The 26,690-nt window shown below is 48.5% G+C and overlaps 6 protein-coding genes and 1 long non-coding RNA gene across 7 annotated transcripts; 4 read left to right on the top strand and 3 right to left on the bottom strand.

The window, feature by feature from the left end:
• Positions 1–297: 297 nt before the first annotated feature.
• Positions 298–2,648, bottom strand: LOC126332397 (RNA-binding protein 39-like). The gene is made up of 4 exons (XM_049996587.1): positions 2,597–2,648; positions 2,233–2,460; positions 1,812–2,071; positions 298–1,732 (listed from the first exon to the last, which is right to left on the bottom strand). The coding sequence occupies exon 4, from the start codon at positions 1,432–1,434 to the stop codon at positions 460–462; it is 975 nt and encodes a 324-aa protein (XP_049852544.1). The 5' UTR covers positions 1,435–1,732; positions 1,812–2,071; positions 2,233–2,460; positions 2,597–2,648; the 3' UTR covers positions 298–459.
• A 66-nt stretch (positions 2,649–2,714) lies between these two features.
• Positions 2,715–9,699, bottom strand: LOC126332393 (DNA-directed RNA polymerase I subunit rpa1-like). The gene is made up of 6 exons (XM_049996582.1): positions 9,512–9,699; positions 9,146–9,305; positions 7,502–9,072; positions 6,184–7,452; positions 4,481–6,131; positions 2,715–4,365 (listed from the first exon to the last, which is right to left on the bottom strand). Exons 1-5 carry the CDS (start codon positions 9,697–9,699, stop codon positions 4,736–4,738), a joined length of 4,584 nt encoding a protein of 1,527 aa, XP_049852539.1. The 3' UTR covers positions 2,715–4,365; positions 4,481–4,735.
• Positions 9,700–11,626: 1,927 nt separating this feature from the next.
• Positions 11,627–13,677, top strand: LOC126332396 (uncharacterized). Its single transcript, XM_049996586.1, has 4 exons — positions 11,627–11,743; positions 11,896–11,999; positions 12,215–12,738; positions 12,809–13,677. Exons 1-4 carry the CDS (start codon positions 11,649–11,651, stop codon positions 13,352–13,354), a joined length of 1,269 nt encoding a protein of 422 aa, XP_049852543.1. The 5' UTR covers positions 11,627–11,648; the 3' UTR covers positions 13,355–13,677.
• A 1,846-nt stretch (positions 13,678–15,523) lies between these two features.
• On the top strand, positions 15,524–18,003 carry LOC126332395 (coiled-coil domain-containing protein 93 homolog). Its single transcript, XM_049996585.1, has 3 exons — positions 15,524–15,599; positions 15,671–15,992; positions 16,063–18,003. The coding sequence occupies exons 2-3, from the start codon at positions 15,852–15,854 to the stop codon at positions 17,494–17,496; spliced, it is 1,575 nt and encodes a 524-aa protein (XP_049852542.1). The 5' UTR covers positions 15,524–15,599; positions 15,671–15,851; the 3' UTR covers positions 17,497–18,003.
• Positions 18,004–18,694: 691 nt separating this feature from the next.
• On the top strand, positions 18,695–19,903 carry LOC126332402 (uncharacterized). The gene is made up of 3 exons (XM_049996591.1): positions 18,695–18,880; positions 18,949–19,678; positions 19,743–19,903. The coding sequence occupies exons 1-3, from the start codon at positions 18,721–18,723 to the stop codon at positions 19,789–19,791; spliced, it is 939 nt and encodes a 312-aa protein (XP_049852548.1). The 5' UTR covers positions 18,695–18,720; the 3' UTR covers positions 19,792–19,903.
• A 501-nt stretch (positions 19,904–20,404) lies between these two features.
• Positions 20,405–22,579, top strand: LOC126332403 (uncharacterized). The gene is made up of 5 exons (XR_007563667.1): positions 20,405–20,449; positions 20,514–20,620; positions 20,691–20,726; positions 20,793–21,681; positions 21,801–22,579. It is a non-coding gene; the product is annotated as an uncharacterized LOC126332403 (long non-coding RNA).
• On the bottom strand, positions 21,663–25,405 carry LOC126332400 (nuclear pore complex protein Nup107-like). Its single transcript, XM_049996590.1, has 2 exons — positions 25,228–25,405; positions 21,663–25,046 (listed from the first exon to the last, which is right to left on the bottom strand). The coding sequence occupies exons 1-2, from the start codon at positions 25,383–25,385 to the stop codon at positions 22,175–22,177; spliced, it is 3,030 nt and encodes a 1,009-aa protein (XP_049852547.1). The 5' UTR covers positions 25,386–25,405; the 3' UTR covers positions 21,663–22,174.
• Between the last annotated feature and the right edge of the window lie 1,285 nt (positions 25,406–26,690).

Genomic DNA, 26,690 nt, shown 5'->3' with positions numbered 1-26,690 from the left:
TTGAGCACCCTCCTCAACTCCGCTGAATACACGCATCGCGAACCGCCCACAAAGATTTTTTTTTTTCCCGCAAAAAAAAAAGCAACAAGCCATACAACACACACCATGCGCCATTTTGCCCGTCAGTCTACTCGCCCCCGCCTCACCTCGACCGTCAATTTCCCGTACCTTCTAAATCTGGCACCGGATCCGGATTTTGCAAGGAAGATGACTTGCTCAACGGCGCCCTTTTCTTCTTGAACATGCCCTAATTATGAGAGAGTGTTCTACCATCTAATATTTTTTTTTTTTCTACGCGTGCAAAGTTTTTTTTCATTTCTACCTTCCTCCGCCCCCCCTTTCTCCCTCTCACCAGAGGCGGCGCTCCCACAAAAAATAAACGCGCGCACTTCTGTACCTCTACTTTGCATACACCTCTCCCCTTCTCCGCAAACGCACCCCCCCGAGCAAAAACGGGCGCTACGCCGAGCACCCATCAGAGGGGAACTTACCAGTGTAGACGTCCGGCGCCAGGTACTCCGCGCGCACGAGCCTCCCCGCGAAAAACCTCCCGTGGACGTCTTTCACGACGTTCTTCATCGCCTCTACTCCCTCCATCCTCAGGTACACGTCCCCCTGGGACAGCGTGCGCAAAAAAAAACGGGTCAGCGAGGAAATTCCGTAGCCTCTTGCACACATCCACACACGTACGAATGAAGTCTTGTCGACGTGCAAGTGCACGACTCGCCCGTGCGCCTCTGCCACTTCTCTGACGTCCTCCTCTATTTCCAAATCGAACTGAGGATCTCGCTCGACCGAAGGATCGAACATGTTCTTCAAGCAGACGCAGGCCGTCGGAGTGCCCGGACTAGGCAAGTTGATTCTTGGAGATACGTGCGAAACGGGATAACTTGTCGCACTGTTCGAAGACTCCGACGGCTGGTCCGCGCGACGACCATCCGCCTCAGATGACTGCGAAATGCCCGCTAAGCTCTGCATCAAGAAATATCGAGTCTGCCTTGTCAGCTTGACGCCCTCGTCGTCTAAATCTCCCACCGACTCATACGGCTCGCTGCTCATCCCCGCCTTCTGGGACTCCGTAGATGGAGGCTGACCACCGGTATTTACGCATGGCAGCGTGTGGTCCTTCGCTCTGGAATCCCGAGTGAAATCCACACGCAACGTTCGCCCCGCAACTTCTTTCTGGTTCAAATAATAAAACGCAGCTAACGCATTTTCTCTATTGTTGTATTGTATAAACGCCCTTCCCTTGCTCTGTCCATTCGCCTCCGTCTGCAGCTTACACATATCTAGCTGACCAAACTGACTGAACAATTCGCGCACCATCTCTTCTGTTATCGCATAATCTAAATTACCCACGTACAAACGCACGGGCTGCTTCGACGCAGATGCGCTCTGCTTCTCGCTCACCGACGACGGCTGGCTGCTAGTCATTGTCTCCTTCACCGACTCCAAATTTCTCTCCGCCTCAGAGCTCTCAATTATGATCTTTCTGCCGTAAAAGTCAGACCCCGACAACTTCAGCGCCAGCGGCACGCTCGCCTTCTGGTAAAACTCCACGTAGCCAATCCCCTTGAACTTTCGGTGGCGATCAAACACCAGCTGCACATCTCTCACCGGTGCGTTCGCCCTCTCGAACCACTCTTCTATGTCGCGCTCCCCGTGCTCCTGCTAGGCAAGTCCTTGATAAAAACCGTCCTCATCGCCCTCTCAGCCGACAGCACCGCATATCCTAATCCATGTTGTACCGTGAAAACGTCAGAATTCGTACATACACACACACACACACACAAAAGAAGTGACAGGCATACGCTGGTCCTTTTCATCTCTTTCTTTGCTTCCGTCTCTACGCCTGCGCGGGCTTGCGCTCACGGATCTGGAAGAGGACTTTCGATGTCTTCTCTGTCTGTGGTACTTCTCGTGGTCGCCCTCTCTTCGGCCTCTCGGGGGGTAGTCGTCATATCGCGACCGACGGTGTCTGTAGTGATACGGAGAGCGCGAGCGCGATCTAGACCACCGCTCCGGTGAGTATGTCCTCCTTTTCCTTTCTCTACTTCTAGATCGATGTGCACTGCTTTTGCTCGTAGACAAGACGTAAAAAAAAATGCGTGTGAGAGCACGTATCGCATCGTCAACCGTGCCGTGTCGTCAAGCGAGATAGATCTGCGCCCTTAGCATAACCCTCGCCCTTGGACCTGCAGCACATCCAAAATGTGAACAAAAAGATAGTACCTACGTGCGCTTACGGCTCCTATTCTCGCGCTCAGAACTCGGATATCTACTAGACGACCTCCTAGATTTATTATCATGATGCTTGTTGATATCCGTCGCACTCTGGCCAGAATCTTGATGGCCGGGCGCCAATGGCGGCCCCTCAACTACGGCGTTCTCCTCCACCTGCCGATCTTCAGACTTACCCTCCCCATTCGCCTTTTTGACTAGCGCCTCATCTACACTCGCCTTCCTCACGCAAGCATCAAACGCAAATTCACGTCAGAAAACATCCTCTCTTCACACAAACGCGCAACGCGATCACTCATGTATCCGGCACCAAACGCCGCCCACAACTCCATCGCCCATTTGCAAACAAACATACATCGGTTGCATTAGACGGCTTTTCCATACTCTCTGGAAAAGCCTGTGGCAGCTGACCAAAGGTGAGATTCAAAATAATTTTGGCCAAAATTTTTGTACATTCTGACATTTTTTGTCATTTTTCTTTCTGTCCCGTTGCACAAGCGGAGAAGCCTATAATTCACGTGTGCATAGAAAAAAAAAAAACAGATCTGCCCAAATGCAGGACGGGACCTTCGGTATCGCGCCGAAAAAAAATACAAGCCGAGGTGGCAAACATTGCCCCTTATATCGCACATTGGCTGCGGACCCTGTCGTCTCCCTTATAGACGAGCGTCTCAGAAATAGCTACGTGCCTCTTCCAGAGGTAGTCGCAGAAGCAGCTCCGGAACTCTCTTGAGCCTGATGCGTCCCAAAGCCGGACGTCCCGTCAAAAGGGGCTCCTTCGAGGCTAATATCGAAAAGCCTGCGTTGCACTCAGAAGAAGCGCCGAGCGCGCACAATCCATCAGAACTTGAGCGAAAACTCTGCAACCAATGCCAGATGATCGGACGGAAACTCGCCCATGGGCAATCGAGGGTACCTCTTCGGCTCTTCAGTAGGAAGGCGACGAAGTCGAAGCAAGTCCAGCGTGCTCGGCGTATACCACACATAGTCCAATGTGGCATAGTTGTTTCTGTCCCCGTACCATGTGTATTCCGGTTCTCCTAGAGAGCTCGAAGCGTAGGCGCTTTTCAGCCTGAGGGGATGAGTCAGGTCTCGATCGACGACGGACTCGCCATAGAACTTCAGCCAACTGGAGTCGCCGGGGAGAATTCCCTTTGACAGAAGTTGGTAGCTTCCGGAGCCGACGGCACAGTTGAAGTCTCCTGCGAATATGATGGGAACAGGTAGGACGTGATTCGGTGGCACGTCGCGGACATCTTGACCGCTCTGTTGCAAGATGCATTTGCGAATGGCATGGAGCGCCAGTTGGATTTGAATCTCGTTGACATCCGTCGACGCGGTTCCCGAACACCGCGTGAATGTTCGCCACGCATAGCGCTCGGTCATGAAAGGACGGCTGCAAAATAGACACGGCGATGTTTTGATCGCATTTTAAGATATATCTGAGAATGTCCTTTGAGATGCCCCATTTGTTCTGTCCTTTTTCAAAGACCAGTTCCCTCAATTCGGAACACTTGTAGAATAGTTGTTTGAACTTGGATGCGCGGTGGGCCAGCAAGTTTCCGTCGATCCTAGGAATCCAAGATTCTGGGACGAACCTCTTTTTTGCATGTCCGCGGACGACGAAGTCGACGTGATAGCCCCTCTTGAGAAGGAAGGGGAGGAGGGTTTGTTGATAAATGCGGCTCTCGACTTCTTGAAGGCACAAGACGTCCGCGTCGATGGATTCAAGTTCTTGCAAGATTCGGTCTACCCGGTTTTTGAACACGATTTTTTTTTTCGGCAAAATCGACGCAGGACTTGGCTCGTGATAGGCCTCGGATAAGATGTTGTAGGTGGCGACCCTAATGGACTCTCTGGAGCGGCGGTCGGTGGGGTTGCCGGCCGCGAGAGTCCCGTCGGGATTTTCTTGTTGACGAGAGGACCGGCCTAGAGAAGGGCGCGGTCCCGCCGGTCGGTCCGAAGCGTGGAGTCGAGGCGGCGTCCCGCCGCAGGGAGCGACCAGCGAGCAAGTCCCGGCCGACCGGTGAGCGAGCGCGGGATGCGCGGCGGAGCGCCGGCGTTGGGTGCGGATGGCTATCGAGTTGGTTCCGACGAGCATTAGAGAGTCCACAAGTGAGCGCGCTGTAAGAGCGGCATCAAGGCGCGGGGCAGAGCAAGAAAGACAAAAATGGGCGCGTACGGTTGGCAAAGTGTGTACAAGTGTGTGTCGAAGATTGATTTTTTTTTTTTTACGTACGTCTTCCCCGCAGGTGGTGGTTGACGTGGCGGAGGGGCATGCTGAGGGCGCGGGCGAACCGCGTCGACTGACTCGCGCAGTTCGCGGGCGCGATTCCTCGGCGCTGGGCGTTCTCATCGGCGCCGTCGGCGAAGAGGGGGATGGGGTCTAGATCGATGCGCAGGTCAAAAATTGTGACAAGCTGAGAAAAAAAATACAGATTTGGGTACAGTTTCTCTCTGCTGGAGGCGCCGGGTGCGAGCGCGCGGTGGGGGGTTAGATTTTGCACCGAACCTCACACATGCCGGTGCCGACGGACGGGACCAGTCCCAAGACCAGGGCGGCGCTGGGCGAGCAGGCGTTGTCGTACTCGCCGTAGATGACGGAGTTGGTGAGCACTTTGGTGGTGGTTTCGTAGGACATTTTCAGAAAGGGGCTGGCGTTGGTGGTGATGCCGAAGCGCGTCATTGCGCGGATGGACCCCGAGTGGGTCATGTAGTCGGAGACCAGCGAGAGGTGTCGCGAGTCCACGAGGATGCCGTAGGCTTGGAAGACGCTCAGAATCTCCGCGTGGAGCGCGCGACGGGCGGCCTCGATGCCGTAGACCTTGTAGATGGCGCGGACGTCGTTGGTGGAAATGGAGTTCAGAAGGAACAGGTGGTGGTGCTGGAAAATGTGGCCGAAGTTGATGCCGGCGGTCTGAATGCTGAGCACAGAGCCGTCTTCGGAGGGGGCGGAGGGGTGGTGGATGAGCGCGGCCTTTTCGATGCCCGGGACTTGTCGCACGACGTGGAGAGAGCTGAGGTCGTCGATGAGACTGACAAGAAGGATTTTGGGCGTGCTGGCGGGATAGCAAAGCGTGAATGTGAAGAAGAACGAACTCTTGTCGATTTCCAGAGAAGACGGGCCGTGCTTGAAGTTGCCGTCGTCGTCGCTCAAGAGGGGCGGATCAATGGAAAAGTCGGATGGCTCGGCTTCTTCAGCGTAGTTTTCGTTGCCGTCGACGGACGCGTGCTCTTCTTCGGGTTCCTCTTCTTCTTCTTCGTATACTTGGGTGTCGCTGGAGCGCTTTTTCCTCTCCGCTTGGTCGTTGCCTTCGTCTTCTCGGTTCTTGACGGCCTTGACCGAGCGCTCCTGTTCGGCCGTCCATTCCTCCTCGTACTCGCTGAACTCCTTCGCCTGGCTCTTGTACACCACTTTCTGGCGCCGGATGTTCGATTGCAGTTGCCTGTCCACGCGCTGGACCAGCAGCTCGACGAATTCGCCGATTCGCGTCTCGACCAGCGTCCAGGGGAGGTACCAGTCCGCCAGCGTGGACGGGTCCAGGTCCGCGCGAATGCGATAGACCCGCAGGTTGCCGGCGGAGTTCGAGCACAGCTCCTCTACCACCGTCACGTGCAGAATCAGCTGGCTCATGCTGATCTTCTGCAGCTGCTTGACCAGGCGCTCCGCGTCGCGCTGGGTCACCGCGCTTCGAAGGGGCAGCACCATGCTGGGAGTCTTGATCGACCCGTCGGTCTGAATCAGCTCGCGGAGCCGCGGTATCCCCAGAGTCACGTTCACCTCGCTGCGGCCGGCGAGGTGGAACGTGTTCAGCGTCATCTGCGTGGACGGCTCTCCCACCGACTGGCCGGCCAGCACGCCCACCATCTCCCCCGGATCGGCCATCGCCCTAACGTACTTCAAGCACATCGCGTCGAAGAAGTCGGCGCCCAGCGACCGACTCCGAACGTACTCGCTCAGCGCCGCGTGGTATTTCTCGCTCACCCCACCCCCAAAGCCACCGAATCCGGCCGTCCTCGTCCGCCTCGCGCGCGGGCCGCTCCAGCCGCTGCAGCGTCGCCATCGCGTCCTCGTACCCCAGCACCTTCTTCGCCGCGCGCAGGTTCTCCCTGTAAAAGTCGAACGCCTGCAAGTACCCGGACTTGCACACGTCCATCCCGTCCTCGCCGTACTGGAACTGGATCACGCACCCGTCCGCCGCGTCCCGAACCGTGTAGTCGTACTGGACGACCAGGCTCTCCAAGTTCTTGATGATCGTCCGCTGCAGGTAGCCCGACCGCGACGTCTTCACCGCCGTGTCGATCAGGCCCTCTCGCCCGGCCATGCAGTGGAAGAAGTACTCCTGCGGCTGCACGCCGCTGAAGAAGCGGTCCGTGATGTAGCCCGACGCGCGCGCCGACAAGTCGTACGGCGCGAACGACGGCAAGCACCGATACGTCTCCATCAGCGGCGCCCGACGACCCTCTAGCTCCTGCTGCCCCAGCAAGCACGCGATCTGAGCGAAGTTCACGCGAGACCCCTTGGCGCCGCTCACCGTCATCAAGCTCAAGTTGTTCGCGGGAAAGGGCTTCATCTGACCTCCCGGAATGCAGGCGTCAATCGTCGCCGAAGTCACCCGCGACACCCGACTGATCATGAACGCGTCCCACTTCGCGTACAGCTCGGGCTGCTGGTACACCTTCCTCATGCTCTGCTCGATCTTCTGCACGTCGCGCGCCGACAGCGCCGCGTCCTCCGCGTCGATCACGTTCAAAAACAGGCCCGCCACCCTCCACGAGCGCTCCTGGTCCCACCGCTGCAGCCTGTGGCGCACCCCGTCCGCTCGCGCCGTCAGCTGCAAGTCGTCGATCCCGCACGTGAACCCCGCGTGTTGCAGCCACGCAATCAACAACCGACCCAGTATCGTCAGCAGCCGTCCCGCCATCCTCGCCGAATACAGCTCATACACGGCGTGCACCAACCCGTGCTTCTTCGCGCCAAACTGGTTCTTCCCGAGCGAGCCCGTCGCCAAGTAGTTCCGGCTAACCAGGACCTGTCCCTCCTCCACGCTCTCCCCCCACATCTCGCCGGGAATCGCCGACTTCCCGCAAAGGTTCAACGGCTCCTCGTCCCGCAACAGGTATTCCAGCAGCGCCGTCACCAGCTGCTTCCCCGTCCAAAGCGCGCGGGGCTTCAAGATGGCCGGCGGCCTCATCCTCCACCTCCCCGACCTCGGCGCCCTGTTCTCCCCCCCCCCCGCTCCACGCGTCCGCCCCGCACCCGCAGCAGTAGAGCTGCTGGAACTCCTCCCGCGTCAAAAACGTGTCCTTCTTCGTCAGCAGCACGCCGCTCACTATGTAGTCCTGTATCAGCCCGCGAATCGGCGTCCCGTCCTTGGGCACGATGTACTGCTCGTCGCTCATCGATATCGTGTACGCCTCCGCGCGCGCCATCTCGTTCTGCAAAAAGTGCAAGTTCATCTCGTCTCCGTCGAAATCGGCGTTGTACGTGCTGCAATTGCTGTAATGCAACCTGATCGTGTTCTCCCCCTTCAACACCCTCGCGTAGTGAGTCATCATCGACGGCTTGTGCAGCGTGGGCTGCCTGTTCACTATCAACATGTCCCCGTCCACCAAGTGGCGGTGCACTCGCTTCGCGCCTCCCCAACACGACGCCTCGCCCCCCGCTCCCGGCCTCTCCTCCACGCACGGCTTCAGCAACAAATTCGCCAGGCCCACTCGCTTGCTCCGGTCCCCCCTCAGCGGCACCACCCTCCCCGACTCGTCCTCCACCGCGTTCGCTCCCGGGTACACGTCCGGGCCGTTGATCACCATCTCCCTCAGGCGATTCACGTTGTACGTCGTCACGGGCTCCGAATAATACAAGTGCTTCGCAAACACCATCGGCACGCCAATCTCGCTCGTCGACAAATAAGGGTCCGGCGTAATCACCGAACGACCCGCGAAATCCACCCTCTTCCCCATCATGTTTTGCCGAAACAACCCGTCCTTCTTCTCGATCACCTGCTTCACTCCCGGAGGCTTGTTCAATATCGACACCGACATCCCGGAATCGAACAAATCGTTCACCACCACCTGCATCTCCCTCCACCAATAACCCTTCTGGCTCTCCCGAGACTCACCCTCGCCCTCTCGAAACAACTCCCCCATCCTCTTCATCGCCAAGAGCAACCTCTTGTAATTCGCGTTCTGCACGTTCTCGCTCACCATCGACCCCGCCACGTTCATCGGGCGAAACCGGTTCGGCGGTACCGGTACCACCGTCAAAAAAAACTGCTCGTAACTGCTCCTCCTCGTCAGAATCGCCCCCCTCGACTCCCTCGACAACGACGACCAAATCTCCCTCACCAACACCTCGTTCCTCTTCCACGCCCTCTCCATAATCCCCCTCACCTCATTCGGGTACAACACCCTCTGGTTGTACTCCTCCCCTCTCTCCTCCTTCGCCTCCCCCTCGTAAAACATCCACCTGGACACGCCCTCCTCGCCCAACGCGCTCTCGAACCTCACCCCCTTCTTCCACTGCTCGCTCATCAGCTTCTTCGACTTCCTCCTCACCATTATCTGCGCGTTGTTCTCCTTCACCAACTTCAACCTACACGCGCCGCAATTCTCGCACCCCTTCGTCGGCTGAGACTTGAAAAAGCGCTTTATCAGCCACTCCCTCATCTCCAACGTGTTCTTGTTCATCTTCAACCTCAACGCCATCTCCCCCCCGCCCCTCTCGGCGAAACTCACCTCCCTCCAGTTCTCCAAGTCCTCCACGCGCTCCAGCGCGCTCTCCACGTTCCCGCCGTTCAACTCGTGCAACGCCTCCCCATACATCATCGCCTTGGTACGCAGTCACCCGTCTCTGTTAGGCACGCGCTTCCCGACGCTCCCCTCCCGCAGCCCGCACACGTACCAGCTTCTGATCCATGAAAAACGCGTGGCAGTTCAGGCAAATCATCTGCAAAATTCGGTACAACTCCGGAAACACCAACGGGTTGTACAGCGGCACCAGCAACTCTATCCTCCCGTAGTGGCCCGGACAATACAGCTCGAACAACCCGCACGTCTCGCACCTGCAATTGCACGCGCTCAGTTAGTCACCCGTCTCCACCTCGCCCCCGCGAGCGGGAACCCGGCGCCCAGCGCGCGCCGCGTCGCGCTCCACTTCCGTTCGCCTCTCCCTCCGTGCCGCCGAAAAAAAAAGCCGTCTATCCGCGCAAACGACCGTCTCGATCAAAAACCCCGCGCATCGCGTACTAGCGTCTCGGCTCAGGCATACTTTGAATCTTTGTCAGTCGGCCCCATGGCCGGGTCATACAACCCGCCCTCCAGCGGAATCATCAACCGACTGACCGAATTTTCGTTGTCTATGTTCTTCACGGTGATTTTGCGAACCTCCTCGTCGGAAAGGATCCCAAAACTAGCCCCCGTAATTCGGTGGGTCGCAATCAGTCGCTCCATCGCCATGTTCGACGGCCTCTCTGTCACGGCAACGCGAAAAAAAAAAAAGAGGGACGCGTGGATCGAGCCGCGCGCGACCAACAAAGATATAATGGATAAATGCAACAAATTTTTTTTATTGCGCGATTTTTGTGTGCGCTGATTTGTCCACGACACGTCTGCAAATACGAGCCCCATCCTACCACCTCCCGCCGCGGCCCTCTCCCGAGAAAAAAAAGACCAACCAAATGACCTTCATGCTCGCGAGCGCACGCGCCTCCTTCGCACAGGCCCTTTTTTTGTGACTTTATTTAACTGGGTGGAGGCCCCATGTATCGTCCGCGTCCAGAAGACATCGGCCCCTCGCCCTCCGGCCCTCTGTAGTAATCGCCTCGTCCGTGGTACCTTGATCTGTCTCGGTCGAATGGACCTCTGTTGTACCTTTGGTGTCCGTCCTCCCCTCCCCCCGGCGCAGAGTAGGTCTTGGACGTCAGAGTCGCCGGATTGACCTCCTCGGGAAGGTGCAAAAATTCTCGGATGTACACGATCCCTTTGTTCGTCAAATAATAATAGTTGTGGTTCCAATTAAAGGAGTGCTTCACGTATTCTCGAGACTCCAGAGACTGCATCAACTTCAGCACGTGCAGGTTTGGAACGTGCGTTTCGGAGTGCCTTCGAATCACGTCCTTGGGTGCTACCAGCACGCCCTCTTTGAACAGGTACGAATAGACGCGAATCTTCTCTTTCTTGGGGATCAACATTTCTAAAAAAAAAAAAAAAAAGCGATCAGATACAACCTTCTCTGTCCCTTCTCTCACGCGCTAAGAAACGCAAACCAAACCAAGACGTCCGCGCAAATGCGCCACCCTCTCTTTTTCTCATCGTCCTCCGCAGCTCTGCTCGATGCAGTGAGCGCCGAATCCGATTCGAGGACGGTCGCCGGCAACTCTCGGATGGGGGCCACAGAGAAGGCAACGGGACCCAGTGTCGGCCGCACGTTTCGAAGTCTCATCCGACGACAGAGGGCCTCTCCGAAGAGAGAAAGGCAAAATCTGCTTGAGCGCGTTACACCTACTTGGAGCCAGGCGGACGGCTGGGCACGGATTGAAGGCGAGGTTGTAAACGTACGGGGCAACGTGAACTGGTGAGCTGGAGAGCTAAATTTGATGGCGATCTGTTTCAAGTATTTTCCGAAAGGTTTTTTTTTTTCAATTTCAGACGTTTTGGCGTACGAGAGTCTGGACTTCTTGTCTGCTCGCCAAGAGAGAGGCCCGTCTAGCCCACACGAACCTCCGAACAAGAGACGCAAGCCCTTGGCTCGTGTTCAAACAGCGCGATTTATTCCCCCATTCCACCATGTTCGTCTCTCCCGCGCAACTTGGCGGCTTGGTCCGCAAGTTCATCCCGAGAAGGCGAAAGAGCATCAACAAGGTCGTCAATCGCCTGAGGGAAATCGAAAGTTTTCTGAGTCGGTACCCACTGCGAAAAGTCGGGTACACTAAGTGGCTGAACAGCCACAAGCCGGAATTATTTCCCCACGTTGTCCGAGACCAACTGGAGAGAGTCAGGGCCGAAGAGCGCGCCCAGGCGGAGCAAGAGCGCCTCCGACGAGAAAGACTAGAGGCGGCCCGGCAAAGAACAAAAGAACGCAAATTGCTCAGGATGAAGCAAATCGAGGAAGAAACGGCCAAAATACTCGACGCATGGGAAAAAAGACAGCAAACAAACACTCAATAAACCGCGCGCTCAACCAAACAAGAGAGAACATGGCGCCCTTCCCCGCGGCCCCGCACATACAGGACCATCCACACATAAGGGAGAGTGTGTATAATGTATATATACATAATTTGAGGATCGTGTATGCGTTGTCTGGTAGTTTTTTTGATGGGCGAAGACGATTTTGCTTGATCGATTATTTTTTTTGTCGAAGTTTCGCTCCAATTTTTTTAAAAGGCGCAGATCTCGCTTCGACGAACATGGCCATTAAGGACGAGGTAGACATCAATGACTTGGCTGCTTACGACTCGGAGGATGATGTTATCGATGAGCCAGAGAAGGAAATCGGTAAAAAGTGCGTTTTGATTTTTTTGGCTAGAATCTCTAAACTCTATCCGACGTTTAGAGTTCTAATGACCGCGCTTCGTGGACTCGAGAACGGTTGAGTTTTGAGCAAGTGAAGTCCGATTTAACTCAAGGCCTACTGTAACGATTTATGTTTTAAAGGGAGCATCATGGGACGGTGTCGGCAGTGAGCTTCCGAGACTTTTTGTTGAAACCCGAACTTTTGAGAGCTATAGGCGAATGCGGGTTCGAAACACCATCAGAAGGTACGCGCCGCAAACCTCTTCAAACACGCGGCTCTTTAGCTAGCCTCGGGAAATGATGGGGTATCTTGCGCCGTGTCGAATAAACGCGTGCCGGTTTTCTGCGTCGCCGATAGGGAGAGGAGAACGGCGCAGAGGCGCTTCGTTGACTTTTCGGGCGCCTTTTGTATATGCTTTTTGTATGGAACTAACGTGTGTGCTCGCGTCGGCTCGAACAGTGCAACAAGAATGTATACCCAGAGCTATCACAGGCACGGACGTGATATGTCAGGCTAAGTCTGGCATGGGAAAGACGGCAGTTTTCGTCCTGTCCGTGCTGCAGAGAATCAATCCGGTAGAGAAGCAGGTAGCGTGCATCATTTTGTGCCACACACGCGAACTGGCACACCAAATTAAGAACGAATTCGACAGATTTAAAAAATATTTGCCGTCTGTCAAAACGGCCGTTTTCTTTGGCGGAACGCCTATTTCGACTCATCGAAACCAACTGAAGACAGAGGTTCCCCACATCGTAGTAGGGACGCCGGGACGCACCTTGCAGCTAGTCCAAGAGGGGGACCTAAATTTGAAGCACACTCAATGCTTTATATTGGACGAATGCGACAGAATGTTGGAAGACGTGCGCATGCGCAGAGATGTCCAGGAAATATTCAAAATCACGCCTCACGACAAGCAGGTAATGATGTTTTCGGCAACGCTGTCTGAAAACCTGAGACCAATATGTAAAAAATTCATGCACGATGTACGTATATGCGTGTATAGTGCGCGTGCGGAAAGGCACGACCTCGATCAACTGACTTTTGTTTTTCTAGCCGCTGGAGATCTATATAAACGATGGCTCGAAGCTGACTTTGGATGGGCTTCAACAATACTACGTCCAGCTTGAGGAGAACCAGAAGAACAGCAAGCTCGCTGACATATTGGACCAGCTGGAATTTAATCAAGTCGTGATCTTCGTTAAGAGCATTCCAAGGGCCAGCGCGCTAGGCTTGGTGCTGAACAAAGTCAATTTCCCGGCCATTGTCGTCCATAGCAGAATGGAGCAACCAGAGAGGATAGAAAGATATCGAAAATTCAAAGCGTTCGACTCCAGAATTCTGGTGTCTACAGACTTGTTTGGACGCGGCGTCGACTTTGAAAGAGTCAATGTCGTGGTCAACTATGACATGCCGATCGACGCTGACACTTATTTGCATCGCGTCGCGCGCGCGGGAAGGTTCGGCACAAAAGGCGTTGCAATTTCGTTTGTTGCCAGCGAAGATGACGCAAAAGTCATTAATAGCGTCCAAAACAAGTTATATGTCAACATTCCTGCTATGCCTAAGCAAATCAACCCTTCTACTTATATGACAGCTTAGCTCATACTCAATTATTCTATTCCTCTCTCTGTGTCACAAAAGCCTCTAAAACCCCACTTATAAACACACTTACCTGATCACTCATGTATATCTCGATCTTTCCTGCTACTTTCTACGCGAAAACCTATATAAGCTGTTTTCTTGTCTCTTTCTTGTTTCGCAGCACGAGGACTCTCCCATTCAGGGCTGACGATGGCCTTCACCTATCCCCGCAGCCTCTGAGGAAGACTACGCATTCTGTCCAACGCTCGATGTCTATATCTCGAGACCTGTAGGATCTGTACTCCTAAAAAAAACCGCTGTATCATTTATTATTGCTCGGAAAAAACCCTCTATCCAATTCTCACACCATTTTGTGTTGACTGGTTTCGCCCAGCTCGCCTTTACACCCTTCATCTTCCCAACTCAAATATCCCACACTTTTCGAACACGAAAAAAATGTCTTGCGCACCGCTTCGTCGCTTTTTTTTCCCCTTACTTTTCACTCTCACTCATGAACCGGATATGGAACATTATCAAAGAGTGTAAACAGCCTAATACACTCGCCCGGCTCTCTGACCCCAAATCGCCCCCCGAATCCCTCCTGACCAAAATGGCCGATCTCTCTATTCGTGATCTCGGGCCCGTCTCTCCGTCTCGTCGAATGCACAGCTTCCTTCCAGATTCCCTATTGAATTTGGAACGACACCACCCTATCCTTCTGTCTTTCCCTCCTCCCATCTACAGTCAGTTCTATCCACAGCAACTCTACCGACTCCTCCCGACGCCAGAACTCTCTAGCTCGCATATCGCGACCATGCTTCATGTCTATGACGACCCACAACAAAGGTTCTCCATACAAATATTCATGCTTCCTGCCCATTGCATCATGCCGCTCCACGACCACCCGAACATGACCGTCATCACCAAAATCTTATCCGGATCGGTCCATGCTGTATCCTATACCCCAAATCCTTCTGAAAACCCAAGCAAACTTCTTGTCACTCCCGCCACACAAAAAATCATAGAATCTATAAAGCCACCGACAGACGCGGGTAACCCCTCAATTGACTGCACCCTCTTCATTTCCTACCCCAGTTTCGGCAACCTGCACGCTTTCAAAGCGCTCAAGCCATCGATACTCCTCGACCTGATCGTCCCTCCCTACAAAGACCCATCTATGTGTCAATACTACCAACTAGAAAAATACCTTGACTCAAAATTCATCTCTTCCATCGACACCAAATCTATGTTCAAAGAACAAGACAGCTCTTACACTCTGTTCGCCTCGCCCTCTTCCTCAGGCACCTTTCAATGCCTCCAGGTCAACTTCGAAGGAAAAATCTAATTTTTTTTTTTTATAAAACATACCTCTTTACATTCCTTCCTGGCTATCCGTCTTTCCACTTTGTCGAGCCACCTACGCGCTCCTTTTTTTTTTCTAATACAAAGATGATGAAAAAGTATACATGCACATGCATTTCCACCTACTCTTCTCCTCCGCGTCTCTGTGCTAATTGTTTCGTCCCTCTTCCAATGCACCAACAGATTCAAAAAAGACTGCATCGGAAACCAAATCAAAACCAAATCCTCTGTTCATCGTGCTCTTCGCGCACAAATATTAGAACAGTTCCCAAAGCTAGAGCCCTACTTGGACGATATCATCCCAAAAAAAACAAGCGCCGTATTGGTCAAATGGTAATAATTTTTCTTCCTCACACCCTCTCAATGCAAACTTTCTAATGTCACCTATAATTCACGTATATATGTCGTATACACTTTTACCCGACTCACTAGCACGAAGAACATCACGCTGATTGTTATCAATAAGGACATACTCTTCTTCAGAGAGCGAGAAGGTCCTTATATCCCCACGGTTCGCCTCGTCCATCGATGTACGTTCTTTTTGCATCTCTTTTGTTCATGCACGCTTGCTCATCTCTCGCAGATCCGTTTATGTGCGTTCGAGTTCAAGTTGACGAAGGTGCAACCGAGTACATACTCGGCGGATCCCACATCATGTGTCCAGGGCTGACTAGTCCGGGTGGTAGGCTAGATGAAGATTTCGGTAAAGAAACTGTCGTGGTATGTAATAGACTTTCCCCGTCGTACATGGCCTTCTTTTTAACATGTATCCCGTCTCTCAAGGCTGTCATGGTGAACGGAAAGGAGCACGCACTCGGTGTAGGAATCACTACTATGTCACGAGATGAAATCCGTGCCGTCAATAAGGGCGTTTGTATCACCTTGGCAACAGCATTGAACGGTACGTATTGTCTTCGCCCAGCTCCATGTCTCCCCCTCGCCCGTGCCCGCACTAATGACGGCCTTTTTCAGATGGCTTGTGGCATATGCCAACTCTAGACTAAAGAAAAAATTCTTGCACAAAAAAATCTGCCCAGCTACGCTCACTCGATAAGGCCCCCAAAGCAGGGGACAGAAACAGCGTGCTCAGTCAACTCAAAAGCGCGGGTCTATCCTCATCAATAAACCTCTTTTTTTTAAAAACCATTCAGCTATGAGCACTTCTATGCATCACTCGCTGACTAACTCGGCATGTAAGGGAACCAATTCAGAAGCCTATGAGGCAATCATGTCACAGTTCGTGTCGAGAGGCTATTTCCGGCCTCTCATTAAGACTTTAGAACCCTTTGATAAGGTACGTCAGCGAAGAGACCCTTAAGATGAAAACCCCCAAAATGGCGCTCGATACTCATACTTGCACACAGATCATGGGCGGACTTATGTGGACTATAAACAAACTCTTGACGGAAGGCGTAGAATTAATCGAGGGTCTAAGATTGGCTGACAAAACATTTCTGGCAGAATACACCGTTCTCGCACTCAAATACTTAAATTGCCCATTTCCTATATCATGTCAACAAATTATTTTTTTGGACTATAATGCGCTTCAGCCAATCGTTTCATGGCTGCTACAGTCTATGGGCACATTTGAAGATGAAGATAGAATTATTTTGGAGAGGTGGCAACAATATGAACTTTCACACCATTTCAAAATGTACCCACCTGTTCAAAGCATAATTGGCCTCTCCATCTCCAGAAAGCGATATTCGATATCCCCACATTTGTCACGTAAAATAGAAACTCCTCCAATGGCATTTTGGAGGCCAAGAACCACTCAAAAAATCAATCACGATATTTGTCCTATCGATGTCTATGAAATTCATTCTAAACCAAGACGTCTAGATACATCAAACTTCAGACGAGACCCACACCCTTTCGTCCCTGCTATATTCTGGCCTTGTTATGGATTCTCTGTCAACCAAATCCCGTCAATAAATCAGACTCCTGTGAATCGTAAAAAATTGCTATCTCTCATCCTTCCTCAGCTTCGTCATCTCTCCGACTTGTTTCTATCTTATAAAAAATGCTTCAGTCCTATTTCCGCGCCTTCCAAACATCACACTGAACTTTTCGCATCCAAAAGCATTGATTTATCTCATTTACTACATCCCATTCAAACCATCACCAATCAACTTTCACCTTCCCACCTCCATCGACTTCTAAGTCTAGCTGCTCTTAATGCCAGACTTTCATCGGATATCGTTAAATTCGAATCATACCGCTCACAATCTCAGAAAATATTCGACCACCTTCTCCATAATCTTCTCTCTCAAATTCAACACTCTCATCTCGACTCGTCCATTTTGTCTCTCCAATCAAAACTAGATTCTTTGACTCATCTATTTCGTTCTAAATCACATCGTATCGCTCAGCTCCGATACTTGCTCGATCAAGTCCCCCCTCGTGCCGAACTTTCTCAATACCAACTCTACTTCTTGGAGTTGTTTGATGCGCTATCTCGTAAACTCGTCCATTCTAAACAGGTGATTATTCTGCATAATGTTACCCTGGATATCCGTTCTTATTTGCAGCATTTCCTATCCCTCTTGTCCTTCATAGACCAGCAAATTTCCACCAGTTCCTCTAGCAATTATCTCAACGTCCTCTCCAACGCCCTAGACAACACCAAGCGCAGTGTCTCTACCACTCTGGACCGTCTCCTTCGCGACTCCGAATCCCACCTATTGTCTATTCAAATCTTCCAACAAGACATCGCCTCTCTCCTCTCTATTGAGTCCCAAGCAAACTCGCTGTTTCACTCCTTCCAGCAATCCTGTAACAATACCGAAGCGCCATAAACCCATGTATTTACCATCCTCTCTGCGCAAGAAACTCATACAATCTTCACAAACTGGCGTTATATAAAATCTAATACTGTATAAAGTGCCAATTCAAAAATAACAAGCGAAATCAAAAGGAAACGTATAAACGATTCTCTATATGGGCCAGCAAGAGAAAGCTGGTGCAAGTCGCGTGTGTCATATGTTCTACCGAACGCGAATTTTTGTTCGAGTCTCATGCACATAAAGCAGCGCACCAGCTGCGCTGAGTTTTCAACTTATTCTGTAGACGATGACACGAACCCCGTGAAGAGAATTATGAACTCTAGTTTGTGTAAAAGCCTTTCTTGGATGCTACTGATTTTCAATGAAAGATGCAGAACCCATATAAGATGCATTCAGCATACCCAACATCATTTCGGCCGAGAAAAACCCCGATTGCCTATCACAGTCGATAAATTATTGTACCTTTATCTTTCCTCATAAACTCAACGACAGATGAGTTTTTTCATATCACAGCATCTATACTGGCGTTTTTTTTTCTGAGAGAGAAACTAAGATATATCTCTCTCCTCTTTCTGAACGAGAATCATGAAGATAGTATATATACAGACGCTTCTGCAAGGTAATGCGGCTTACTGCAACCCTTTCATCTCACTTCTACTAAGAAATTGTGTGCACACAAATGTGATTTTTTTTCAACGAGATTCAGACACTATACGTCGAGCATGCAATCAGTTTTCTGCATATTACAGTGTTTTTTTAACTGAAAGGGTAGCTATAATTCATGGGGGAACCGTTCGAAAAAGAGGTAGATATACCCCGGAATATCACATTTTGTCCCTTCGACGGGTATCGCTTTGTACTAGATGAAACACGGTGCGCTTGCTGCGGAGGGAAGAGGTCAAACATTCATGTGGTATGTATGCTATTGTCAGTGTCTATATACGCTCCGCCTGCAACGAGATTAACTTCAACATTCTCTCTTCAGAGAGATCCAGAAGTGCGGCCACCACCTTGGACCAAGGTCTTGTATAAGAAGCAGCAATATGAAGACAATTATACCAATCACAAAACTTTTTTGAGAGAAATGAGGAAAAATGGTACAAAAAAAAGGGGAACAAAAATGCGTAGTGATATCGTTGAATATTTAGTGCATTTATTGTGATAGGACTAAATGAGATTTGATTCAATGAGTCATCTTAAATAGTGAATGTGGTTGCCTACTCATATTTTCAACTTATGATAAACAGCTTGGTTTTGATGCAACAGTTCTCAGTAATTTTGATTCTGGTAACAGTTTTTTTTCTCATGGCGAACTATCGAATCTCGCCTTACTACTTGAACCTGTCGAGCCTAGTGGCTACTGTTTCTGGGCTAATCGCCTATGCATTTGCCTCACGTACGAGAAAATACAGTCTGCACCGAAAACAAGCGAAAATAGCACGCCAGATTAACAAATAATTTAAGGTTTATACCAACAACGTGGAATTATGTTTTTTTTGGGATACTCTGTTAATTTCGCTGGATACGTCTTCGGCCTGTATATATCATCCCCATTGCTGTGCTCGCTGACAGACATGATTTCGGATGGAACTATCAGTGTTTTGTCAACTTTCTTATTGATTGTGCACTTGATTTTCCAAGACTATGCATACCTCAATTATCCATCTACCAGCTATGAACGACAACTGCCGATTAACGAAGATGTGAGGAGAACAGGAATTGGACAGAGCTCATTGGATTTATATTCAAAAGTATTGCAGTCGAATCAATTCAATCATCTCAATTCATATCTTTCTTCAATAACAGGCACCTGTCAAACACTCAAATTCTCGACTCGGCTTACTAATAGCAATAATAGCAATTCTCCTTCCTTCTTGAAATACCGCGCGCCTGTATCACTCAATGCAGCTACATTAGCCTCACTCATGCTGGCATCTCGCCTTAGAACCCATACTCAATCGTTTTCTATTCTTGTGCTTTCTATCATCTTATTCGCTTTGGTTCCTATCTTTACCCATCATATGCGTCAATATTGTAGTTACGGGAAAATCATCATTCCTATCTTCCTCAGCGTTCTGGCCACATTCCTATGTTACGCACTCTCTAACACTCTGACATTAATTTTCCTCTTCATTGGTATCTTCACCATCTTCGTTTCACCTCTGTGTATGAAGTGGATGCAACACTACAAAAAGTACGTTCTATTTCCTAGCAAAGTTCGCTCTTTTCCAAAAACTTTTCTCATACTCCTTTTTTAGCGAAATTCGTGGACCTTGGGATGAAGCCATCCCCAGTACGCGACTGTAATGCCTACCCAAAAATATATTGAATAAAGGATATACGAAAGATTGAAAAGTTGTGCAATGCACACAGGTAACACACGTACATTTGAGACGTTGTCTTACAAAGATGCTCAGCATATACAAATCGATTTGCTGTGATATTTTTAGAACTAAAATTGTATTTTTCAAAGTTCTATTCGTTCTTATCGCGTTTCTATAGCCCTTTAAACACTTTTTCAACAGTTAGATATGGCTAAGCTATGTAGCTTTTCTTTCGTAGTGTGTATCAGAGAGATTCTCTACCCTCTATTATCCTCGTGTTCCTACCCATTCTTTGAAAACCTCTGCATTGCTGATGTGTTCAAAAAGTTCTGCCCAGTTAATTTTTGATACTGTATAACTGTTTTTTTGTGTGCCGTAATTGGTATTGCGTCTTATTCTCTGTCAATATGGTTAGGACATCACTTGGATCGAATTCTTTTGCCAGAATTACCTTTATCCATGAAATTGGGCATTCGGTCAAAGCAGGGAAAGTTCGTGTATTGGGCAAGTATGTATCTTTTTTTTTCTTCGTCCTCGTCTTAGTTTGACCCTCTCTCTATATTGAATGGTCCTCTCTCTGGAAAAAAAAAGGCTCGAACGTGGACTCCTGCAAAAAGATACCGGTATTATTTTTCATCAAAGTGTGTAGCACATCTCAATTAGTCGTGTCCCTCCTAAAACACTGACTGTATCACGTTTCCCTAGATGCCAGATTGCTGGTAGACACATCTCTGATCAATCCAAACAAGATTAAATGTGATGTGATGTTTCAGTGGGTTGGATGGATCGAATGGTCGGATTTCAAGAACGAGGTACGACAAGAGGAATTCAAGCGCGTGTGCATGTAAAAAATTAACGAGTCAGTCCTCATCGTACATACAGTATAAGCTGAAGGCAATACAATGCAGAGACTATCAGGTACGGAGGCTTCTAGTTCAAGCTCAAGATTTGAGCCCGTTCGTGACTAAAGCGGCTTCCTTTAAGGACGTTGACGTGAATCTGTTAGAGATGGCCGAGAAGAAAAAACGGAATTTTTTGTCAAGGTGGATGACGACTATAGAACGAAAAAAATGAATATGCGATACATCGCTGTTTGATGTAGTCTTCCAACAACAGGTACAACGTGATCATCCTGATACAGAGAGGCTGATTTCACATGTCTATTCTTGCTACGAAGAAGGAATAGCAGCCGTATAGACGTTATATTTCTTTTGTGTATGATAGTCTTTTTTTGTTAGGGAAGGTGTTTTCCCATGAGTTGACTTCTAGCAGGAAAAAAACCTTATATTAGCTGTGCAGAGCACCGTTGAAAGAGAGTCTAGAATGAAGGGACGAGACACCAAAATTTGTATAGACAACAAATGCACAAATATGATTTGTATATTATTCTTATATCATATGCTTTTTGACGAGTGTTTTTGGTAGAAGATGCACGGAGCTTGTCAGACGAAAGTAGTAGCGACTATATGTATCATCCTCTTGATGTGCATAATGCCGAGGAATGCGGATACATTTTCCTGTAATACTGTAAACTATTACTACGATAAGGAGAGTGTATATAGCTATGATTCAGATGAAATAACAGTCGCTTGTATAAGTATTACCCCCAAAATTTCCTATATGAAAGAACCTTCAGCCATCCACGTAACTATTACAGATTACACAATTCCAGATGAAAGTCAACTCATTGTCTACGGCTCGATATTTCCAACAGAAAAAAGAGAAGAATTCCGCATCACAAAAGAAGAAGCTACAAAAAATGCAGGTAATTCAATTGAGCGCATCGTGAAAAGACCATATTTGTTTTTGACCTTGATAAGCAATGGAAATCAACAAACAAAATTTGTGTTCGGCTACAGCGTTGAGGACGGTGGTATGTCTATTAAATAATATCTATCCTAAATCTAAATTATAGTTTACGTCAGCTTTTTTGTACCTTATTTATGCCATTGATAATCAATCACATTTTTGACCTCTTGTTTCGACAATCAGAGACCCAACACGTCGTCGGATACCTCATCTTCGTCTGTGTTAATATAATCCTCGCTGTTCCACTTTTCTTCAACTTGATTCTTTTAATAATCACATCTACCACCTCAAAGAAGATATTATCGAGGCAAAGAATGCTATTGATTATATCCTTTCTCGTCATGGGTTTCATCTGTCTCCTTTCTGTGCTCATTGACTCCGTTGTCCGATACTCATAAGAACTGCAACTCTTCGTTTTAATACAGTTTTTACTCCTAGCTAGCAAGTAGCAAGTTGGTTGCCGCTCCTGATTTACTAATATTTTGTAGATTCTTCTATATTTGCATATATACTTCTCTCTATATGTATATTCGCGAACATTTTTCTTTTTGCTAGATTCATTCATATCCCAGCGGGTCCGCATGTCCTTGTCTGAGGAATTCTAATGCACTGTTCCGCAATGCAAGTAAAAAAGTCCTCATTTCTTTCTGACTGAAGTAGCTGAACAGCTTTTTTCTATCATCTGCAACAAGACCTGAGAGACGGATACAACCCGCATAATTTTGCATATGATATAACATGTGGTGCAGTAAAAAAATCGTCTCCGGTAGACATTGACGTTTCAGTTCCTTCAACTGCACTGCGCGACAAGAATTTTTCGGATAATCCCCTTGTTGTTGTAACAAATGGGATGGCAGTTCTTCATAATGAAGCGTGCTTTTTCCTTCATATTCCATATCCTCCAACCATCCGCCCGGAAAATAAATTACCTCATTCAACGCCTTCAGCGCGTCATCTGCCAATTCCTTTAGCCTTTCTCTCCAGCTATCTAGCAAATGGTCACCACCACCATTTTCTGTCAATGTGTCCTCACTTTCTGGCCATATACTATCATTTCCTATCCCTTCCTGTTCACTCCTATTACCCCATCTATTTGCATCATTCCTCCTCATACGTGTCCTCGTCTCTGTGCTATTATTTCTGTATTCTTGCTTCATCCTCTGCCTGCTCGAGTAATGGGCGTGCCACGTGGCATGCGCTTGCAACGCCTCGATATACTTCATTAAACAATCGTACTCCTTCAGTGCTACCTGTACATTCCCCCAAAAAGTAGACCAATCTTTTGATTTGTTTTCTGAATGGGAATCCTGCCCGCCGGCGAGCATTTGGTCGAGCTTGTTGATGATGGTCCCGAGCCTTTGGTCGATCGCATCGCGAGAGTCGTTGAACAAAAGCTGGCAGGCAGCCATCTTTCTGGACTGAATGAAGAATCTGGAGAGTGCATTCGCATATAAAAGATATTGAAGATGCTGATCAATGTTGTTGCTGAAGAGGAACATTTTGAGTATATCTACGTATTTTTTATCCAAATCTGATATTTGAGAATTGAACCAATCTGTGACGACAAACGAGGAATGCTGCGATAAGGCTGTACTGTCGTTTTGCTTGCGCTCGGCAGGCGACTCCAAAAACTTAGGATGTCTGGAGAAAGAAATCGAGGAGGGGTCATTCGAGTCGCGGAAAACGGTGTGTACAAGTGTATTAGTAATAGCATAGGTATCGAGTCCTGCGTCGAGCGCCCATTGTAGGGCTCGCTCACGCATGCGCTCATCCCTTATGCGAGCGAGGAAGTTGGCGTAGAGCTGGTTTTTGTGCGTTTCAGAAGGAACGCGCGCGCAATAATAAGCAACAAGTTCATGGTATTCGGAATGAATGAGATATTCGATATAGCGAGAAAAGAGGGCGATAAGACTCGAAGCGGAAATCTTGGAGAATGGACAAACATTATCGTCGAGAGAGGCAGTTGTAGATGAAGCAGAGTATACTGTTTGGAGCCAAAGAAAGAGATGAACTGAGAAACGCAAAATTGATGAGGATTGATTGACTATTGATGAATAAGAAGGTACATTCTTCTGAAATGAGCGCGAATCGGACAGTCGTATCGACGAAGAATAATCATTAGAGATAGATGAATCAACAGAGTAGTCGAAATTGCCACTCCTATTTGCCAACCATTTCTCAACTGTAGCTGCAAGCTCCTCAAAATTTTCTGATATAATGCATTCGGCGACTATTGTAAAAGGCCTCATAGACCCTTTTCTAACTTGATTATTTGTATCAGTCCTCAAACGGGCAAATATTTCATTCCAGTTCCATTCATCAGCCCTTACAAATTCATTTGTTCTATCTCCACCCATTCCTTCTAGGGCTGTAAATCCAGAATTTGCAGTTCTCCTCCACGCTTCTTCTTTCCGAGCTTCTCTAAACTCTTCCGGTAATTCTAATTCTACTCCCAACTCACTCCGCGAATATTGATTCATCAACTTCTCGTAACTCTCCTTCCATTTTCCTGTCTCTTCTTTCCATATCCCACTTCTCCATATCAATGGTCTAGACTCTAATCTTTCATAAAATAATCTGTCCACGTGTATTCGAACATGTGCCCATAACTTGTCCTCCCATGACTGGCACACCTTTAACAACTTCTCTAAACACCCAGATTCTATCGCATACAACGCTAATTCGTATTTCCTTTCATCCATCTCCTTACTCATTGTACTTACCATACACGCGTACCTCATTAATCTCCTGTCAATTAATCCACCCGTGCTCCTCCTCTCTATCTTCTTATCCTCTTCCTTGTTAACGTCAGCATTCAAACCCCTCCACCATCCTCTCCCTTCCCCCGGCCATATCTCCCAGTTATCCTCTTTGTCCTCCCCATCTTCCTTACTCAAGCATACACTCTTCTCTTCATCCTCCAATATCGCGTCCCTATAGTACTCGTCCCCGTACAATAAAGACAACGTCGATAGTCTCGCACTTTGTCCAGACCCCTCCAACATCCTCCTCACCTCTCCCATCTGACCCCCTCTTACCAGCTGGTACACCTGACTACTCAACTCTTCATCCAATTCCGAGCGCCTGCCTTTTCTTCCCTCTTCTTTTCCTTGATACTTCAATTCTTCTCCATTCAAATCCAATCCTTCCCCGCTTACCATCGTCCACGCGCTATGCTCATATATCATCTCTAACCATCTCTGTACTATCAGGCATTCCTTCACCTTCTTCTCGCTCTCTAAATACGACCTTATAGTCGCTTGGTCACTTACACTTACCCCACTTTCCTCCTCTCTTCTCTTTTCACTGGCGCTCGTGCGATGCTTATATAGCATATATAGTAATAGCCACGCATTGTATTCCTGCTTCAACTCCGCCAATATATTCTGACTCGATGACAATACGCTCTGCTTCAACAACCTCTCATATCTAAAAATAAACTCGTTAAAATACTCTTTTTTACACACACATGCGGAATCCCATTTCCCATCGCGATACCGAAGGCGCACACATCCCACTCTCCCTTCCCCCTGTTCAATCTATTCTTTGCTGGCTCTAGAGCTTCCCAATAAAACCTATAGACTTATCCTACTAAGCGGGAAAAACATACTTATCTCGAAGTATAGAACTAAAATACTTGATCATAGCAAAGGGCTGACCTTCATACTCCGCTAATGCTTGCATAAACAGAAATATTTCATCTTTACTTGAACCATCGTCACCCTCGAATGGATGTTCATAGATGGAACTACTGCTGGTTTGAAACATAGGAGTTTTGGAGTGTGCAGTAGTATAACAAATTTCAGAAAATAATTTTCATATCTGTTTTTTTTTGGTTTTCGAATTTTAATAAATACTTTTTATTTAAATTTTTAATATATTATATCTAATAATATTTTTTTTTGTTTATAAGTTCTCATCAGGGTTCTATAAAAGACAAAATATTTTTAATTAGTCACATATCATTTATATATACTTATTTAAAAAAAATATTTCGAATATTATTCGGTCAAAGGCGGATAATTGAGCACATCAATTTGTGCTCAGTGTTATCTGCCATCTTTTTTTATATGCGCTACAAATTCCCTGATCCTTTTTACCGAATGCCTGGTAATTTGCCACGTATACGTAATGAATCGTCTATCGATCATTTCGTTTATATGTTAGATAAAAATATACATTCTACTTTATTGTATGCACAACTACAGTCTGTGATTTATTTTGAAAAATTGTTGCAGGAATTTGCGCTCGATATTAGATATGATGACACAGATCTATCTAAGATAGTGAACGCGGCCGTACTGAAGATTGCTGATTTGTTCGCCAGTACTGGTACATCGAACGAGGTTCGCTATTTTATCTTTTATGCATGGAGGAACATTACGATGGGAATGCAGACAGAATCGGATTTAGGGTTATGGGGATTTAGAGGGGGGGATGAAATGCTAGAAAGGCTAAAAAAGGAATGGGAGAAGGAGGAGGAAGAAAAGGGCTATGAGGCGACTGAAATGGAGATAGTGTTGTTTGGAGGCAGAAGGGGCGGTTGCCGGGAGGAGAATTTAGTAAGAAGTGGGGAGGAGTTAGTGAGAAAGGTGATGGTACTGCTAGATAGCAACGATGGAGTAGCAAGGGCATTGACGTTGATGTTACTGTCGCGATGGCGTTTGTTGGTGTATGGGATGCCGCATGTACACCGCCGTATGGTTGAGGGTTTGAGGTCGAGTGAGAGTGTAGAGAGAAATGCTGCAGTATATGGGTTGGATTGGTTGGGATCGTTGAGGCTGGAAAGAGGAAATGGAGAGTTAATGGGGTTGATGATGAGAGAGGTGGAGGCGATACTATGTTTAGGAGGGGAGGAAGAGGAGGAGGAGTTATTGGGATCGATGTCTTACACGCCAAGTTTGTCGACGAAGATGGATATATTGAAGTTGTTGAGACACGTGAGCGGCGAGGAGAAAGAGAATGCAATGCGAGCAGTAAGGATGTGTGAGAAGGTGATTAAAATATATCCAGTGGCTTCGTGCATAAAATTGGCAATGCATGTGATGTGCAAGATAGCAGAGTCAGAGGTAA

This window comes from Schistocerca gregaria, unplaced genomic scaffold (genome assembly GCF_023897955.1).
Source record: "Schistocerca gregaria isolate iqSchGreg1 unplaced genomic scaffold, iqSchGreg1.2 ptg001449l, whole genome shotgun sequence".
NCBI classification, from domain to species: Eukaryota; Metazoa; Arthropoda; class Insecta; order Orthoptera; family Acrididae; genus Schistocerca; species Schistocerca gregaria.
This window is presented reverse-complemented; position numbering and strand designations above follow the sequence as displayed.

What these genes read in the sequence shown, in the direction of transcription:
- LOC126332397 (XM_049996587.1), bottom strand. Translation starts at nt 1,434, where the DNA reads ATGACTAGCAGCCAGCCGTCGTCGGTGAGCGAGAAGCAGAGCGCATCT.
- LOC126332393 (XM_049996582.1), bottom strand. Translation starts at nt 9,699, where the DNA reads ATGGCGATGGAGCGACTGATTGCGACCCACCGAATTACGGGGGCTAGT. An exon ending in CCGACTGACAAAGATTCAAA is followed by an intron (nt 9,306 to 9,511) that starts GTATGCCTGAGC and finishes GTGCAATTGCAG; the next exon opens with GTGCGAGACGTGCGGGTTGT. An exon ending in CAGCAGCTCTACTGCTGCGG is followed by an intron (nt 7,453 to 7,501) that starts GTGCGGGGCGGA and finishes CAGGGCGCCGAG; the next exon opens with GTCGGGGAGGTGGAGGATGA.
- LOC126332396 (XM_049996586.1), top strand. Translation starts at nt 11,649, where the DNA reads ATGGCCATTAAGGACGAGGTAGACATCAATGACTTGGCTGCTTACGAC. An exon ending in GTTCGAAACACCATCAGAAG is followed by an intron (nt 12,000 to 12,214) that starts GTACGCGCCGCA and finishes CGGCTCGAACAG; the next exon opens with TGCAACAAGAATGTATACCC. An exon ending in GTAAAAAATTCATGCACGAT is followed by an intron (nt 12,739 to 12,808) that starts GTACGTATATGC and finishes TTGTTTTTCTAG; the next exon opens with CCGCTGGAGATCTATATAAA.
- LOC126332395 (XM_049996585.1), top strand. Translation starts at nt 15,852, where the DNA reads ATGAGCACTTCTATGCATCACTCGCTGACTAACTCGGCATGTAAGGGA. An exon ending in CTTTAGAACCCTTTGATAAG is followed by an intron (nt 15,993 to 16,062) that starts GTACGTCAGCGA and finishes ACTTGCACACAG; the next exon opens with ATCATGGGCGGACTTATGTG.
- LOC126332402 (XM_049996591.1), top strand. Translation starts at nt 18,721, where the DNA reads ATGATAAACAGCTTGGTTTTGATGCAACAGTTCTCAGTAATTTTGATT. An exon ending in CGCCTATGCATTTGCCTCAC is followed by an intron (nt 18,881 to 18,948) that starts GTACGAGAAAAT and finishes AAATAATTTAAG; the next exon opens with GTTTATACCAACAACGTGGA. An exon ending in TGGATGCAACACTACAAAAA is followed by an intron (nt 19,679 to 19,742) that starts GTACGTTCTATT and finishes CTCCTTTTTTAG; the next exon opens with CGAAATTCGTGGACCTTGGG.
- LOC126332400 (XM_049996590.1), bottom strand. Translation starts at nt 25,385, where the DNA reads ATGTTTCAAACCAGCAGTAGTTCCATCTATGAACATCCATTCGAGGGT. An exon ending in AGTTCTATACTTCGAGATAA is followed by an intron (nt 25,047 to 25,227) that starts GTATGTTTTTCC and finishes GTTTATTTTTAG; the next exon opens with ATATGAGAGGTTGTTGAAGC.